General features: G+C 36.3%; 1 protein-coding gene across 1 annotated transcript in view; it reads left to right on the top strand.

Moving 5' to 3' along the window:
* Positions 1-9620, top strand: part of LOC149262508 (uncharacterized) — a 213747-nt gene extending 204127 nt beyond the window's left edge. The window contains exons 9-11 of the mRNA XM_089424837.1: positions 6919-7024; positions 7132-7224; positions 8668-9620. Of these exons, the coding sequence (XP_089280963.1) occupies positions 6919-7024; positions 7132-7224; positions 8668-9024 (556 nt within the window). The 3' untranslated portion in view covers positions 9025-9620. The remainder of the gene's footprint in view (positions 1-6918; positions 7025-7131; positions 7225-8667) is intronic.
* The last annotated feature ends 10306 nt before the right edge of the window (positions 9621-19926 follow it).

Raw genomic sequence — 19926 nt, 5'->3', positions numbered from 1 at the left:
GAGACATTTTGGCATGGAGTAGAAGAAGCATGTGCAGTTAGCGAACCTATAGTAAAGGTTCTTAGATTGGTGGATGGAGAGAAGCCTGCAATACCTTATTTGTATGAGGGCATGGACAGGGCCAAGGAGGCCATTCGTTCCTATTATGCAGACAAGGGTTCTGTTGGCCTTGATAGGCAGATGATGTTATGGGATGTGATCGATAGTCGGTGGACAGGGATGCTTCATCGACCCATTCATGCAGCAGCACTCTTCCTCAACCCCGCATTTTCATACAAATGCAACTTTGATTTGGATGGTGAAGTGATGGAAGGGCTCCATTCCTGTATTCAAAGGATGGTACCTGATCCTGAGCTTCGTAGCAAAATCAATCGCGAGATACAGTCTTATCGGGATTGTGTTGGCCTATTTGGCTTTGAAGATGCTATTAGGGAAAGGACCCTCTTCATGCCACGTAAGTGACAAGTCATCACTCATTAGAATTTAGAATTTTCAATTTAGAATTTCCTTACTTATAAATTTATAATTCTATTTTTTTTAAATTCAATTATGTAACTTTTATTTGAAAGTTTAATTATGTTTTAAGTTTTTGAATTTTTTATTTCATTATTTTGTTGTAAATATTTGGTGGCGAAGCTATGGTGCAAGGGCACCAAATTTGTAAAAATTGGCCATACGAATCTTGAGTCAAACATGTAGCTCTTCAGGGTGTGAGCGCAATTGGAGTGTATTTGAGAAAATACACGCCAAAAAGCGCAACAGGTATAACTTTGAGCTCAAGCCTTCAGTTGAGCAATTACACTTATTGTAATTTTTAATTTTTAATTTATGACCTTCAAGTGTCAAGAGTCAAGAGTCATTACTTTTTTTGACACTCTTACAGGTTGGAGTTCGCATGCCTCAACGATTTGGTGTATGTGCATTACAACATCCGACTTCGAGTGAGGCAAATAGAATCACCAATGGATCCAGATGCCATTTCTTTAGACAATATTGATGTATTGTCTCCGTGGAGGGTGGAATCTGAGGAGCCCATATTGGAGGAGTCACCTTCATGGTTAGAGCCAGTGGCAGATGATCCATTAGAGCAGGGGCAGCAAGAGGAGGACTCGGAGTCAGAGAAGCAGCAGCACTTAGAGGAGGAGCAGGAGGAGGAGGAGGAGGACACTGCAGGAGCATCAACATCAACACCATCTGCTATAGATATAGGAGAGCATAGCCCCATACTTAGCACTCATTATTTGACATTAGGTGCAGAGGCAGGGTCAGGGCCTTCTACTACTAGGGGCAGGCCTGGCAAACAGCCCATCATGTTTTCCCGTAAAAGGGGGAGAGGGCAGTGATTTCAGATAGATAGCTGCTAGTTTTATTTGTTATGCTACATATAACTCATGATGATGAGATACTTTTATATATGTGATGTTATTTTGTATTGGTTCTCCACATTTGAGTCCTTGAATGGACAATTATCAGGGATCAGCAGGATTTGGTATCGCCTTTGATATATCATTTCTATTTGACATCATATATATCAGTGTTTTCTTCATATTTATGTGCCAATGTGTTTATTTCATGTTGTTATTGCTTTATATGTTTAAAAATCTGAAAAGAAATAAAATAAAAAAAAAAAAAAAAAAAAAAAATAATATATATATATATATATATATATATATATATAGATATATATATATATATATTATGCATTTTTTATGCTTGCCGATATTTGCCGATATTTTGCCGATATTTTCGCCGATATTGCCGATATTTTGCCGATATTTTCGCCGATATTGCCGATAAGATATTTTCTGGACCCTCGCCGATATTTTCCCGATACCGATATTATCAACACTGCTTTCGACTTTAGTCTAAAGTCTAAACATAATCTGTCAGTGATATCCTCTAGAGATGTTTCCTATTTACATATTAATTTCGATAAATTAAAGTCTATTGGATCAAAGGAGACAGGAGCTTCATCATCTATTTTGGATAGGCACTTTCATATGAATGAAGGCCATTCATTTTCCTTTCCATGGGGTGGGATGCCCAATTGCAGTTATTCTTCAAGTATCTCATTTTCTTTTTATGTTAATGATAGTGAAATTTGATTATAATATCCTTTCAACATTATGTATTTTGTACTTTGTTACATACTTTTCACATTACTTATTCTCAATGTTACAAGGGTACCACTCCCAGCCATTGGAGAGCACGTACCCCATGCTCTGGTGCTCCTGTGAGCTTTGGAGTGGGTACGAAACGTTCCAAGACCATTGGAGCGTCTTCAGGTACTTTGGAGCAATTTGGGTGCGTGATTCTGCAGACTGTGATGTTTCAGTTATTGGTTTCGGCTGGGAACGTGACTTGGGAGCTTGTTGGAGCTCCCGATCCATCAAGGAGCATTTTTTACTGTCTTGGATTTTGACCGATTTCTATTTTTCACCTACTTTGGTGAAACTATTTCAGAGCTTATAAGTTCTAAATTTAAATTGCAAGATTTACAATTTGAGTTTACAGTGCCCTCCCATGCCTACATATGTTTCACGCGAAAAAAATTGTGCGCACAAAATAATTTGAGGGTCTTTTTTAGGCCGGACAGGCTTAAATCCTGTTAAGGAGTTTTCTTGTGGGATTTTTAGTTGCAATATTAAACTCATTTCATTTACTGCGCTCTAGAAATCTAAAAGTTTTGGTTCCATGGCTGGCTTTATTTTATCATTCTTTGCATTTTATGAGTTGCACTACCAGTCAATTATCTTTGATCTTCCATTTAATTCATTTGGAGCCAATTTTTGGTTTTATACAGTGTTCCACCAAGGTTCCGGGACGAGGGGGCGAGGGAGCGAGGGGGCGCGGGAGCGGCCTATGCAAAAGCTCCCTACCATTTTTTAGGAAACGTGGGGGAGCGTCAGGGTCTTAAAAATTTATAAATATAAAATATAATTTATTAATTGAGTCCACTATGACAATTTGCCAATTTGGTTTGAATTGAAAAGCTGCAAAGCATAGCGTAGGCCTATTCATGGTGAGATATGCATTAAACTGTTCATGGTTGTTCATGGTGAGATATGTATTAGACGTTGTTCATGAGGCTGTTCATGGTGTGATATGTATACAAACGATGTTCATATATTAGACGCTATTCACATGTCAAATGTTGTTCATGTCATATGAATATGGAACCACGTTAATGCAATATGGAGTCCATACATGGCATATACGCTGGAAATATATACATTGAATATATATGCTGGGCATTCATATAATACACCACGCAGTCATACACAGTCATGAGGATATCCACGCTGCTGATGAGGATGAGCCACGCAATAGATCCATTGACATGATACAGCCGCAGGCATAGATGGCAGCCACGCAGATCCGTTGTCATATAGCCGCAGTAAGGAAAGAAATTTAAAACACAGTCATGAAGGGAAATTACACGCAGATCAGGGAAACTTCTACGCAGTCTAAGAGACATGTAACTTACAGCCAAAAGAAGAACTGTTCACGCTGAAAAATGACAGGTGTGGCAGCCGCAGTCAAAGTTATAAACTCAAGTACAAGGTCCCACATTAATGGCACGTAGCTGTAGATGACAGCGTGGTAAATCCAAGGCTGTCTATAACAGTCTTGACATCTGATCTCGGTGGTTCTTCTGTGGCAATTTAAGCATGTTGGATAGCATAATATAATAGTGATTAGAAGATGAAAATCTCGGACGAAGGGACTGTGTTATACACAGCAGTCTTGGGATATCTCGGTAAAATCTCAGTGCCAGTACAAACATCTTGTACAACAAGGAAACGCCCCCTCAGGGAAGGGAAACGCCCCCCTGGCAAATCCCCCTGAGTTTCCTCATTTTTGGGAGCGTGGGGAAACGTCCCCTTCTAGTCCCCAAGTCCCCGGAGCACGGGGGAGCGAGGAAACTAGACCCCTGGGGGGGGGGCGAGTCCCCGTGGAACACTGGTTTTATATCATTTTGGGGATGTTACACAGGGATTGTTCCTATGACGACTTGTTGGCAGATGGCACCTGGTATGCAAAACCCCATTTATGAACACAACAAGAATGCCTCGAATGCTTTTGTTCACATCATCAATATATGTCAATAGTCATTAAATTTTGCTCTTTTTTACTTTCATATTTTTGTGGTAGCTTTTAACTTTGTGAAATCATAATATTTTTGAAATTTTGTTGAATCCATTATATATTGAAAAACTAATTTTAAATAATTTGAATAATAAGAAATATCAATGTTATCAGAAATGATATGATTAAATTAAAACATATTTATTTTTTAATAGTTATTTACACATTAAATGTAAACAAATATGGAAATGTTTCCACTCCAACTTTCGCAGATTGTAAATTTGGTTAAATTAATTAATACTCATTTCCCATCCTCATTTACTTCCTGCATTCTACTTGTTTTTATTTCATGAATAATGGTGTTTGTCAGAGATACATGTATGATTTGGATATATAGTAGTAAATTTGAAAATAGTTAAAAGTTTTTACTTGAAAGGCTGCATTTACCATATGAAAATATCATATATAGACTATATATGAACAATTTGAATTATCAATTATGCTATTAATAATTAATTTTATTTTTAATATATTATATTATTGTCGGTCCCAACTTGATGTTCCCTGTAAATTTAGCCAAAGCTTCTAACCGCATTGGATACTCGTTCCCACGTACCCAAAGTACCTGCGTAGTGGAAACTCGTTCAACATAGCTTATTCTTCACTCATTTGGGGCATTCGTTTAAGAAAGCATGGAAGATATGGTTTATAGCAGTGTTGCAGGGGAGCGCCCCCCCCCGCCCCCCCCGATCCCGCTCCCAATCCACGCTCTAGGCGGGAGTGACTCGGGAGCGGGTTGGGAGCGCGCTCCCTAAAAATTTTTTCGCTCCCTTCCTTTTCGTGAGCATTTTGCCTTTTTTGCAATTTTTTTTGTAGTAATGTTCGAGATGCAATTTTTTTTGAAAGAAACAAATAATTTTTGAGTGGGGCAGCTTAATGATCAAGTCTAAACCCTAGTATTGATATGCTATTCATGGTAATGTTAAATTCTTAAAGTAAAAGTGACGTTCTCCTTAATCTTTATTTAAGTGACATTCTTCTTATTCTCCTTAATCTTCATTTAAGTGACATTTTAATCTTCATTTTCATCCTTTTACTTTAAGAATGTCACTTAAATGAAGATTAAGGAGAATAAGAAGAATGTCACTTAAATGAAGATTAAGGAGAATGTCACTTTTACTTAAATTTTTAACATTACCATGAAATGACTTAGGATGTTTGAGAGTGGTTCTAGCCTCATTGGATCTCATATGGAGAAAGTAGAATTTTAGAGTTCATTCAAAATCCAGCAGACTTATCAGTTTTTCAAGATTTCAGGATTGGGGGATTGCAATGTTTCCATTGAATTTTGTCATGTATTAGGGTATGAAACTCATATTTAATCAAGAGTACCAATCCCTCTATGTACCTTGATGTTAGTGACATTGGTTGTCGAACTCCTCTGTCATGACCTTCCTAAAAATGTACGCATCACTCAAATAAAATCTTGACTTGACATGCTATGCTTTTTCTATCTTATGTTAATGCTTAGAGGGTGATATTAATGACAAAGATCCCTATACAGATACAGAGGTAATGACAAAGATACCTCTAGATATTAATTCTTAGAGGGTGATATTAATGACAGAGATCCTGATTTTCCAACAAGACTAAAAAATTAGACATTTCTCGTGGTGGCAAGAGGCCCAAGCATAAGAAATAGATAATAGATTTACTTCTCTTTTCCAGTTTCTAGTAGCTTTTATAACTATTGACTCTTTCATATTTATTATGATATTTTTTTAAACAATAAATGACAATTTAAGTTTGAAGTTGGCAATTATAACTCATTAGTAATGAATTATGAATATGATGCTTCATGAAAGTTGAAAGTTGTTTCATTTCATTTCATGTTAGATATTATTTGTTGTAATGGTTACACTTAGCTGTTACACTTAGCTTACAAGTACAACTTTGGTGATCAATGATGATAAATGTTATATATTAAATTTTGAAAGCTTGAAACTTTAAGATTGATGAATCACGAGACTCAATATGTTGTATGTTACTATGTTACTAACTTGTGGACGTGGTTGATGAAGATTATAACTTCTAGATGATTGTTGTTATATGGTTCAATTTATGTTTTTTTATGTTTTTTATATCTAATTCATTATTCTACATGTTTTTGTTGACATATATGTATCAAAATATAAAAAATATATATATTATATAAAAAATGCTCCGGGATTCGCTCCCAAACCGGGAGCTTCTGAAAATGTTGTTCCCGCTCCCCGCTTTCGCTCCCGCTCCCAAGTAACACTGGTTTATAGAAACCAACAGTGTAGCTGCGGTCTATTAATGTAACTTAGTGAGTAGTTATCGGGATGTAACATAAATAATGAAATTCCTCAAGCTGCAAACAGAAAATGAGTCTATTAGTCAGTGAAATGAGGTGGTACCACCTCAAAAGCTGTACTTGTTACTGTGATATCAATAATACTACAATGAATACATTTTCCCAAACGAAACTACTTTTGCTTGTCCAGATCTACATCAAGCAACTTTTCTTGTTTCTTGTATTTTAATTATTACCCAGGTATTTCATATTGGTTGGCTGGAAAATTGAACCATGGGATGCTGCATCAAGGTTAATATTCCAGATTTAATTAGAAAAAGAGGGCGGGGAAACAAAAAATACCCGTTTAGGAGCAAAACTGATATACGTTTCCAATTTTCTAATGCTCATGAGTTTGATTTTGCATATAATACTAATTTAGGACAATAGTTCGTCACAAACAGGTAGCTCACTTTTGTGTTGTTTGTGGCAATATATGTATGCTCTTGCAGTCCTGATGGGAAGTATGTCTTGGCTGGAGGAGAAGATGACCTAGTGCAGGTATGGAGTATGGAAGACCGTGCTGTGGTGGCTTGGGGTGAGGGTCACAACTCTTGGGTAAGTTATTGCTTCTTTTATGCTGATATTACTAATATGTGATCTGGGATTGCATGCACTTTAGCTTGCTGAAATCTCCATTCTGATTTACCATGAGTGTCATATAGGTCAGTGCTGTTGTATTTGATTCATGCTGGACCCTACCTTGTTCTGATGGTGCAGAAGAAAGCACCATGTACCGGTTTGGATCAGTTGGGCAGGTGGGTACTTCATATTTTCATGGGATATAGAATGCATTTCAAGTAGTACTGCTGTTTTGAAATTTATTTGTAGCATTTTGCAAAAAGTTGTTTTGATGACCATTTGTTGGTCAGTCAGTGTCAGATCAACTTACTATTGAAAAGGAGATTTGTAGCATGATCGATGCAACCCAATTGTGTTTTAATTTGTCTTTTATGTCATCTCCCAGCTTTAGATGTCATACATGATATATCCTAATGGAAGCTCTCTAGGTATGCCAAAAACATTTGAGTGCACAAAAAGTAATTTTGTTTGGTATTAGATGTCTCTAGCATATTTGAGTTAAAAGCATATCAGTTGTGAATTTGAATTTGAAACTTCATTCCCAGATTTCCACATGTACGACTGAAAACTACAAGATATGCCCCAGTGGTTGGCTTGAGTCACAGTCCACAAGTAAAGTCCACTTGGCATAAGTCAGAAGTATCAAGAAAAAGTCTTTATCTGGTTCTGTATATAGCCTGTAACATATATCTACACTTTTTACCTTTTCTTTCAAATGCCCGCATCTTGGAAACCATTCATGTGCTTTTCATGGATTGTTGACCTGGGAACCAAGGATACAACATAATTCACCCATACTGAAAATTTCTGATTTAAAAATAATTGAATGTTCCTATGTTACTTGTCATCCACTTGTTATCCCACGAAACATAATTTTAAGGGCTGCATTAGCATAAATACCCCATATATGTGCACAATTTTCATCTTGAAAAGTGAGTTCCTTCTGTTCAAATTGCAGCGGTTTACCTTTTGATGTCATATTACTCTTTCATAATATAAACATGACCATTGAGAGACATACTGAGTATACTGTGGGTAAAGGAAAGAGTTTTCCAATGATATCTAGCCATTCTCCTTTAAAGAATATTTTGTAGCAAGGTTCTATTATAGCTCTAATATGTCGTGACAACATTTATGTTTAATTTATTTAACTTTATTTTTATAAATTGCCTTCAGCATAAATCATAATTAGCCTTAATTCCAGGCCATTGAGTGCTACTCAATTACTATCCGGCAATGTTTTCTATTGACTGTAGCAAGGTTCTATTATAGCTCTAATAAGTCGTGACAACATTTATGTTTAATTTATTTTTATAAATTGCCTTCAGCATAAATCATAATTAGCCTTAATTCCGGGCCATTGAGTGCTACTCAATTACTATCCGGCAATGTTTTCTATTGAGCTTTCATCATCAATTTCATTTGCTTCTTTGTATTTCATATTTCATCCCCTTTATTCTGAGGGTATAAGATGAGATGTTGCTATTGAGGTATTGATTTCCTGTTGATATGATTTTAGGTTTGCTATTTTCTGTATTTGTGCATCTGTATAATATACGATGACAAAGGCTTATGCTGATGTAGGAATGATAACTAAAATTTCTTTTTCCCTTTAACAGGATACTCAATTACTTCTATGGGACTTGGTGATGGATGAAATTGTAGTGCCTGTGCGAAGGTGTGCTCCAGGTGGCTCTCCTACATACAGTACGAGCAGCCAATCTTCCTGCATGGATAATGTTAATTCTGTTGGTCTTCTTCAATCTGCTCCAAGTAGGAGAGATGTTCCAAAACTCTCCCCTGTAGTGGCTCACAGAGTACATGCAGAACCTCTTTCTGGCCTTATTTTTGCAAAGGATTCGATTATCACATGTAGTCATGAGGGACATTTGAAGATCTGGACTAGACCTTGCCGTACAAACAGCCCTGCAGGCAATTCAGATGTCCCACTCGAATCTTTGAATAATAATGAGTGAAGTAGCAAAGCTGGGATTTAAACATAAGAGGAATTATCGACAATGTTGTTGTCCAGCTCAAAGATGAAAATGTTCATTACAAGTGTGTACTGCGAAAAGCTTATTTCAAAATCAGTTTGCAAGTGTATTGTCTTAAAGAAATGACATCTGTGAAATGGTGGTTATTAGTGCCTTTCCTTCTGATGTATGAAGGCCTAATTACCGTGTTTTAACATTGGCCATCATACTGGTAGCATCCTTGTATGCGCTAAATAGGATAACATTGCCAGCATTGTTGGGGCTTTTGTATTTGGAGAGGTGATTTATTTGCGTTGAGCTAGTTTTTTATTTGATTTTGTGGAAGCGTGTATATAAAGAAGTTTGAACTTCACGAACAACGTCGATACATTATTTTGATGTATTAGCCAATGCAATATGTACATTAAAAAGTTAGGGAAAAAGATACCACTTGTGCCTGTACCTATTGTAGAATTAGGATCTGCAATTGGTTATGGGCTACATGTCTAGTATACAGATTCGAAGGGTATGGTACATATGGTGCACATGGATAGTTAATTCTGTGCATGCCTTCATTTATTATATCAGAGGTTTCACAACTGTATGAGTTTCTTCTGCTAAGATTTTATAATGTACTGTCTCTTATCTGTATGATATTCGAGTTGGAGGCTTCATGTTCTAGGGATCATGGGTATGAATGGGTTCTAGAATTCTAATCTCTCATTTTTTCAGGATCCCAGAGTTGTTATATGGATGGCTTTGATCTTATTGGCAGAGAGATATCCTTAGTAGCCTCTACGGACTTGGATTAGTTGACTGTTGTGTTGACACTCATTGCCTTCATTGAAGGAACAACAGACAACATAGCGAAGGATCTTACAGAGAAAACATGAGGGTCGTTGTTTCGTTTTCTAACACCATCAGAAGATTGGTGGATATTGCTAAAAATCTGACTAATCCTATTATGATGTTTAAGAGCATCTATACCATTCCATGCTCCCATGGGAAGCTATACAATGGGGAAACTGGAAAATCATTCAAGGAGAGATTAAAGGAGCATAGCACAGACATTAGGCTTAACAGTGTCGAAAGGTCTGTGCTAGATGAACATTCCTGCAATTCTGGTCACCAAATATGCTTAGAAGATGCCAAAACCATTGCCAAGGTGGACCATTTCACAAAGTGGAAGATCAGAGCATCACTTCAAATTGAGAAATTCCTGAACACAAACTGAGAAAATGGTTATGGGATAAGCTGAGCGCGGAGACCTATGATTCATCTCTTTCAGAATAATAATTATCATAGAGAACTTGGCTGATAAATATGGTTATTAATTTGTGCTGGGCTGACCCTCTCAATTGGCGTCCTGCATAACATCGAATAATCACATGTATAATCAAGGAACCACTCTTGTTTTCCATAAGCTTCTCATATCTCATCCCCTGAAGATGATCCTTGCGTCAGGTATTTATGAACTCTTAATGCAGCATTCCCATATTGCTAACATTCAACTACCCCATAACCTTGCTTAATGCAGCATTCCCATATTGCTAACATTCAACTACCCCATAACCTTGCTTAATGCAGCATTCCCATATTGCTCACATTCAACTACCCCATAACCTTGCTATCTGATGGCAGAGTGAGTATCAATATATGATTTTAAAGCACTATAGCTCATAAACATTCTGGGCAGACCTTCTCATTTTGCATCCTGCATAACATTGAGTAATCACAAATTCGCAATTATAAGCAAAATGGATGACTCTGGGTTTCCATAAGCTTCTCATATCTTATTCCATGAAAATGGTCCCCGAATTGGGATTGAAAGATCGGGTAATTCTGAACTCTTAACACAGCATTTCCAGACTGCTAATATATAACTTCCTGATAACCTTGCTATTTGATGGAGTGTGTGAATATTTCACCGATCAATTGCTAAAAAAGAGAAGGGGAAAGAAAGAAAACTAATGTGATATCTATATCCATAGTTGTTTGTTCGCAAAATTTCATCTATTTTAGAAAATCCAATATACTTACCGACATTGTTTCTAGTTATATTATGATGAAATTTAATTTGGGTTGTATAGTTATCTTCCCTTTGAAGGCCATCCTACCATTTCATAAATGCATTGAAGGTACCAGAAACATATAGCGACAGTCATGCACATAAATATGCAGTACTGCCAAAACATATTAAATTAAGATATCAACAATATTTACCCTGTAATATTCTACCACACCATTCGAAGAAAAAGGGAAAAATGCAGGACGCCATATGAATTTGAAATGAAATTCCACCTTATATATTGATTCGAGTACTAGATAAGACAAACTATGCCTCGAAAGAAACTGTCTTGTTGATGGACTTTACCTTGAAGGCTTAGAGTCAAACAGTAAAATGAAATCAATCCTGAAGGTAAAACAAATTTGCAGCAACATTAGAAGAGTGTCTGTTCCATTTTTTCGATGGTGACTCCAAGTTTGTCAAGTTACTAAATCTGAATCCATCTTAGCATCATCGAAGCATTTGCATATGAATGCATCCTGTTAAACTGAATTTGTTTGGAATTAGATGGTAATGTGATTCATTTTAATTTATTGCATTTTCATTATTGAAATGATGAGTGTGAATGTTTGTGCATTAGCAATATATATGCTTAATACCAGAGGCAAAAGCTAAACCTAACCAACTAAAAAGTTGATTGCAATCACTTTTAGTGATGCATTGACATGAAACAAATTTATTTTGAGTAGATGGTAACGTGATTCATTTAATTTCTTGCATTATTGAATTGATGACTGAGTTTTTGTGCAATAGCAATTTATATGCTTAATACCAAGACAAGCTAAACTTAATTGACTAAAAAGTTGATTGCAATCTCTTCATGAACCACATTTATTTTGAGCAAAGAAGGATCCTAGTGAATTTTTTGAGCAAAGAAGGATCCTAGTGAATTTCTTGGTATCATTTGCTTATGTCACTACATATTATTTGAGCAAAGAAGGATCCTAGTGATTTCTTGGTATCATTTGCGTATGTTACTACATATTATCCCCCCAATCTGATAAAAACAATTCATCAAAACTCTTTAAAAACAATTCATGAAAACTCTTTTAAGAAACTCCTAAGTAATAAGTTTAACTCTTAGGAGACGACTATTTATTTAAAGAATACAATGACATTAATGATGGATTGTACACATATGGATACTATTACTGGTCAATGGTGAATCATATACATTTTGGCCTTTGATAAGTAATTGCAATGTTATATTGTTGATGCTTATATGGGAAATGTTTCCTCTGTTTAAAATAAATATGGATGAATTAATGGGTTTTTACCATTTGCTTGTTTTGCAGGGTAAATCTTAGTTGAACCCCTAATATTTAGAATTAGGATTTCCTTTACCAGAAAACAATGTATATATATCATCACGGACAATGTCGATAACAATTAATAAGTGGAATTGTGACTGAGCTAGGAGTCTTAAATTGAAAAGCAAGAACACAATTATATGAAAAAAACATTGTTTTATAAGATTTCCATGAATATGAAGCGTGAATGTGAAATAATAATGTAACTTATGAACTATGTCAGGTAGAACTCTGCAAAGTCGTCAAATGATATGCAAAATAAAAGCATAAGTGTATGTTGTTAAATGTATGAAATGATAAGCCTTTGTTCATGGCATATTGATAGAGATGAAGATTTTATTGTTGGAACAATTGAGTACATGAATGAAAAACATCATAATGACATTATTCTTGTCTATTTTACTGTTAAAGTTGTTACATTGATGATCATAGTTACATTCTCAAAGTTTTCCATCGTGATGTTCATGTTTGAGACATTGTGGAGATAGAAAGCCATCAACATGGGTTAGACGACTTTTAGTGCTCACATAACCATCCATCTTGCTTTGAAAAAACTGTTGGGATTAAATTTGTGCCATCGATTAGGTGATTACTCCTCTGTGGTCAATAGCTTGATTTCTCCTTGGGACACACATCCTAGTGAGTCTACCACCTTGTAGAATATTCAAATCCTAAATCCCAAATCTTCTCTATTGATAACATTCAACGCTAGTGTACTAACATATTATATTTGTGCTAAAATAGAGAATTCAAATAATCTTCTATGATGATTTTAGTTAATTATCCCTATGCTAACATAAACAAATTCATAAATACCTTTTGTAATTACATGTTTGGAAAGGATATAAAGAGTGCACAAAATGATTATCCTTGGATATCCTTGACACTTTTTAAACAAACTCCTAAAGTTTGTCTTCCATATAATGTTGCAAAACTAGGATACTACTTATCTATACTTATTATATTATTTTTCTTGAAACCACAAACCTTGTGATTTTAATTTTGTCTTCTTGTATCTAGAGTTGAGATTGAGTTCTTATTTATGTACTACCCGTTCCTTGTAACAACCTATTAATTTTTTTCACAAATTTCTCAAAACAGCCCATTTGTTTGTTAGTGCAACTAAAATTTCATGCTAAGATCAACCCAAATTATGAGCCCCTCAGTGATTTCCAAAGGTTAAGACAACATAAGCTAGTAAAATGTATTACACAAAACATTGCTTAATTCCAAAGTGACTGCTAAATTTAATATGAAGAGGCACTAGAATGCCTCTAGATGAAGAAACAAGACTACTTGATATGCATTGATGATAAGGTAGGCAAATATTTTGTTATGAATATGAACATTTCATTTCCAGCTATGGATATTTGACCTATTTAGGAAGACTAATGATTTCTATGGGTAACCATGGAGAACATGTGTTTTCTAGATGTGGTTAAGGATAAATTGATAAGAAATATGGGTATTATTATAATATTTGGCATGATATAATATATCTATTTCTTTTTTAATTTATATTTTGAACTTCTATATATTGCAAATAATTGTACATATTTAGAGATGTGTGTTGAGTCTCAAAATTGTCTTCCATATTCATCCACATTTCCATCCTTTCATAAACCATTTAGCCCTCATTTCTTAACTATCTAGCCTAAAACCCTACATGAAGTAACCATCTTCATGATTATATGGGTTTAGGATCCTTGTTTTCCAAAGTTATTTATTTTATGTATTTAAAGTGAATTTATGATTAAAAACTAGGAAATTAACATGGTTTCATATATATATATATATATTGTGAGTTTTGTGACATGTATAAATCATTGGGAAGCTTCCAAGGCACCCTTATGTGGCCTCCCAAGATCAAATTCGAATTTCAACTCAAGAGGTGACTATATTCCAAGGAGAAATATCATGGAGATCTTTATGAGTCATGGGATTTGTATCTAGTATTTAGGGATGATCCAAAATGGATCATAAAACCCTCTAAGTCTTCAATACTTGAAAAAAACTATCGCATGAGAAAAACCTTTGCAAATGGCGGAAAACACTATCGCAAAGGAAAACAAGAAGAAATGGCGAAAATAGAGTTAAACGAAGGTTTGAACAATGATGCACAGGAGCCGTTGGATCTGGCCGATCAACGGTTCAAATCTGATCGGCATATCGCAATCGAAGATGGCAAGCGGAGGCTATCGAGGGCTACCATATGAAAGTTGCGACAGCGACCAACGCGAGTCAACGAGGACTGTTGATCAAGCGCACAGATCGAAGACCCAGGTTAACTCGCAATATCGCATCGGCAAAATACAAGGGAGTGCTTACCAAAGGCTTGGGGACTATGTGATATGCGATTGCGACATATCACATCGCAATATCGCATCAGAGCAATACAAAGGAGCGGGGCCGATACAAATGCGACTTGCGATAGCTGGACCCGACGGGGTTATGAATGAAATTTAATATATTTTGAGTTCCGATAAAAGGGTTTTTTCTATGTATTTCGCATTTTTGTTAAATAAACGAAAAACAAAGGAAATGCGAACGGAGCGATAAAACGGACCCGCAAGGGTTTATACATGCAGCGATATATATTTTGAGTTCCGTAATGAGCGGGATTTCGGGCGGGCTTTAGGCGGTATGTGGTATTGGATGGGCTCCGCCTGATCCCATCCACTGACCGACATGTGGCTTGAGAAAACTGCCTTTTCGGGTGGATAATCTCCGTACGCATAAGCTACCTGAAATGAATAGCAACCATTGGATCAACGATCATATAGATCAACAGTGGACATGCGATAGCGATATAAAGATGGACCCGATGGAGTTATAGGGCAGAATTGATAATATTTGAAGTCCGATAAACGACACTTTTTTGGAATTTCAACGCGCCGATAGTCCCTTCCGTTGCAAAATAGGTGGCCACCATACCGGAAGACGTTACACCATGATTGGTTAACGCTCAGAGGGGATTTGAGCGGATAGAGACCAGGAACCAGAGAGCCCAGAGGAGGAAATGAACAGACAACGCCGAATGGCTTAAAAGCCATTGAATGATAGAGATAGAGGTAAGCAATGCTGAGACAGAGAGAAACAGAGATAGAGAGCGAGAGGGAGAGTCTGTGTACTCAGAGAGACTTGAGAGATTCAAGTAAACCCCTACTGTTTCGTATCTGTCGTGTTGAGACTCAAATTGAGCTCACTTTTGTAAAACTCTACTCTTGAAGACATAATAGAGAGGTCACCACTGAAGGCTGGACTAGGAGACGTAACCTAGGAGTTTTGGGTGAACTCCTTGATTATTTTGTTGTGTTATGTGTGTGTGTCTATTATGTTCCTCTAACTGCTCATTGTCTATATTATTCGCAATCTTATCGATCCATTGCATTAAGTAATATAGGCAAATCCTGCACATGAGTTTGTAATACCTTAAAAATAATATAAGATCTTCATTTTCAGATCAAGTGGTATCAGAGATTTAGGTTTGCTAAGGTTAGACAAGCTTGTGTTGGATTTTTGAATGCTAACTAGGTCAAAGCTCAAACTAGGAGAAGGAAAACTTGTTGAGACTAATCCAGAGATTGGAAAAGTATATCCTCGGAGGAGAATGGCAGAAGAAATTCCATTGGAATCAGAATCTCAGTTCATGGACAGTTTTATGTCCATGCGAGCCATGGTGGAAGAAATGTATCGAGAATTTAAGAAGGGTCGTGGTGAAAGCATCTCAACACCCAAACAAGGCAAAGGAGCAAAGGAACCTCTTCTAGTTGCCCATCTAGAAGGCAAAGGGAAAGGGGAAGAGCCTCCTCCATCATCTCCTCCACCATCACCTCCATCTAGCCTTGAAAAGAAAAAGAAGAAAACATCTTTGATTAAATTAGATGTAAAATTTGATTTGCCAATCGATGATGGAGAATTAAATGCAGAAAAGCTAGATAATTGGATTAGATAGATTGATGTATATTGCAGGGTGCAGAACATTGATTCAGAAAGGAGAAAGATTCAGTTGGCTAGCCTTCACCTTGGTGGAACTGCACTAGTGTGGTGGGAAGGCATGACACGCTGATTTGAAGAAGCATGGTAAAATTCTTTCTACCTGGAATGAATTTGTTTCTGCCATTAAAAAACAGTTCTATCCTCTAGCTTATATGTAGCAAGCAATGATGAGTTGGCAAACTCTTCGGCGATTAAAGGGCCAAAGTGTACAAAGTTATACCCAGAAATTTAGAAAAAGAGCTTTAACTCTAGGCATTTCTCTAGACTCACTTGAAACTTTGTTGAAGTATATATGTGGTTTGCATAGCTATTTGAAGCACACCATTCACATGTTTAATCCCACTAGCCCAGATGATGTATCAGTTTAGGCTACACATCTAGAAGCTAGAGGCAAGAATGTGAACCCAGAGATTGGGGGATCATCAAAACCCTCTACAAGAAAGAACAAGGAAAAGAAGAAGCTGAAATGGAAAGGGAGGAAGACAAACACCGTACAGAAGGACAAACCTTCATGCACTCACTACAAGAAGGATGGACACGATGATGAACACCACTGGTCTTTGCATCCGGAGCTGAAACCCAAAAAGTTCGGTGGTAAGAAGAAGAAGGCTGCTGCAGCTATTCAGAAAGACTTGGGGTCAGACTCAGGTGATGAAACAACAGTCGCAACCACAAGTATAAAAGGTAAAAATTCTGAAGCCTCTACAAGTAAATCCTGCACAATCTATTGATAATGAAGATAATGAGAGGAAAAGACACGAGCTTTTTCATATTAGAGTTATTTCCAAGTACCAAAAGATTGATACTTTATTTGATAGCGGATCACAAGTAAACTTGATTTCTGAAACAATTGTAAAGAAGTTGGGATTACTAACAACACCTCACAAGAAGCCATATCCATTAGGTTGGGGATGTGATAAAGCGAATCTACAAGTGACAAGACAATGCAAACTTAGGTTTGCTATTGGGTCAACATTTGTAGATGAGGTTGAGTTAGATATAGTTCCCTTGGATATATGTGGTATTGTTTTAGGAAGTCCTTACTTGTATGATAGAAAAGCCATATTTTATAAAACTGAAAATAAGTATCAACTCAGTAAAGATGGAATAGAATATATTGTAAGAGCTCATAAACTCAAAAATAACTACTCTCTCATAAACTCAGGGCAGATGAAAAGAATTGTAAATTCATGCAAGCAATTTTTACTGATGGTTGCAAAGGAAAAGAACCCTGATAAAACCAATGTATTTGAAGGCTGTGATGCTAAACAAAAAGCTGATTTAGTTAAAGTTGTTTCAGAATATGATATCCTATTTCAAGAACTTAAAGGTCTACCACCCAAAAGGGAAATATTATATGATATTCATTTGCAACAAAATGCTCCATTGCCTAACATCGGAATGTACATGTTATCCGCTTTAGAGAATGCAGAGATCAAGAAGCAGGTATAGGAGCTGCTCGATAAAGGGTTCATAAGACCAAGCACATCACCATGTGGATCTACAATCGTGTTGGTGAGAAAGAAAGATGGTTTGTGGAGGATGTGCATTGATTATAGAGCTCTGAATAAAATAACGGTCAAGAATCATTATCCTCTTCCTCACATTGATGATCTATTAGATCAGCTGAAAGAAGTAGTTTACTTTTCCAAATTGGACATGCGTAGTGGCTATCATCGGGTCAGAGTTGTAGAACAAGATGCATGGAAGACTGCTTTCAAAACAAAGCAAGGGCTGTATGAATGGTTGGTTATGCCTTTTGGCTTAACTAATTCTCCTGCCACTTTCATGAGAGTTATGAATGATGTACTCAGACCTTTTATTAATGATTTTGTAATTGTATATTTAGATGACATTCTTGTTTTCAGTAAAACATGGGAAGAACATTTGAAGCATGTAAAACAGACTTTAGATGTTTTGAAAAGAGAAAATCTCTATGTGAAGTTGTCAAAATGTGAATTCGGAAAAACATCTTTAAATTATTTGGGTCATGTTGTAGGAGGTGGTGAATTGAAGATAGATCCTTCTAAGGTTGAAGTCATTGTGAATTGGCCTAAACCAAAATCCGCTACAGAAGTTAGGGGTTTCTAAGGAGCAACACAATATTGGAGAAAGTTTATTGCGAACTTTTCCTTGATTGCGGATCCCTTACATGCTTTAACATGATTGAACAAGGTGTTTCAGTGGAGAGACAAATAGCAGAAAACCTTCGACACCTTAAAGAAAAAATTAGTACAACACCAGTACTAGCATTACCAGATCTTCAACGACCATTTAAGATTGAAACAAATGTCAGTGACTATGCCATGGGAGCAGTGTTGATGCAACATGGTAAACCCATATGCTATCATTCTGAGACATTTAAGTCTGCAGTAGTTAATTATCCCACATATGATAAAGAATTTTATGCTTTAGTACAGAGTGAAAAAGTGGAAACATTACCTAATGGGAAAAGAAACAATTATACATACAGATCATCGACCACTTCAATATTTGCACTCACAAACGAAATTGTAGCAATCAAGACACTATAGGTGGATGGGTTTTCTACAGCAATTTCATCTTGTCATCATATATAAGAAGGACATACACAATAAGGTTGTAGATATGTTAACCAGACCAATCATAAATGCATCTACCATACTTAAGCATAACTCAATAATGCATGAAAGCTACATTGAACAATATGCTCAAGATGTAGATTTTAAAGATGTATATGCAACTTTAAGTCATGGCAAATAAGTAGAAGAATTGAATGATTATGTTAAGGACCAACTCTTGTATCATTTGGGAAAGTTATGCATTTCACAAACTAAAAAAGTTAACATAATCTGAGAAGCACATACTTCTCTTATATCAAAGTCATTTTGGTGTAAGCAAAACAGTTGCACAATCGCAAAGGTTCTGTTATTGGCCAAGAATGCATGAAACAATTTCTAGATATATTAAAGGGTGTACTATGTGTGCTAAAAGCAAGCCCAGTAATAAAAAATTAGGTTTGTACACTCCACTTACAGTTCCTTCTTGTCCTTGGGAAAGTGTTTCCATGGACTTTGTTGGGGGATTGCCAAAATCTAGAGAAGGTCATGATTATTTGTATGTTATTGTGGACAGGTTCAGCAAAATGTGTATTTTAATACCTTGTAACAAGTATATTACAACTGAACAAACAACGAAGTTGTTCTTTCAACATGTATGGGTTCATTTTGGGTTACCCACTTCCATTGTATTTGATCGAGATTCCCGATTTGTTGGGAAGTTTTGGTCAAGTCTATGGGAATTGATGGACACCAAATTGAAGAAGAGCACAACATTTCATCCACAAACAGATGGCCAAACAGAGGTGGTCAACATGATAGTGATCCAGTTGCTCAGGGGCTATTGCAGCAAGCATCCCAAGCTTTGGGATGAACATTTGTGTTATGTGCAACATGCTTACAATTGTGCTAAGCACTCTTCTACTCAGAGATCTCATTTTGAGACTTGTTTTGGTTTTACACCAAAGTATCCCTTGGATTTTGTCTCTGG

This window comes from Pinus tabuliformis, chromosome 6, assembly GCF_031772625.1.
Source record: "Pinus tabuliformis cultivar Carrire ecotype Pingquan chromosome 6, CPIR1, whole genome shotgun sequence".
Classification (NCBI taxonomy): domain Eukaryota; kingdom Viridiplantae; phylum Streptophyta; class Pinopsida; order Pinales; family Pinaceae; genus Pinus; species Pinus tabuliformis.
This window is presented reverse-complemented; position numbering and strand designations above follow the sequence as displayed.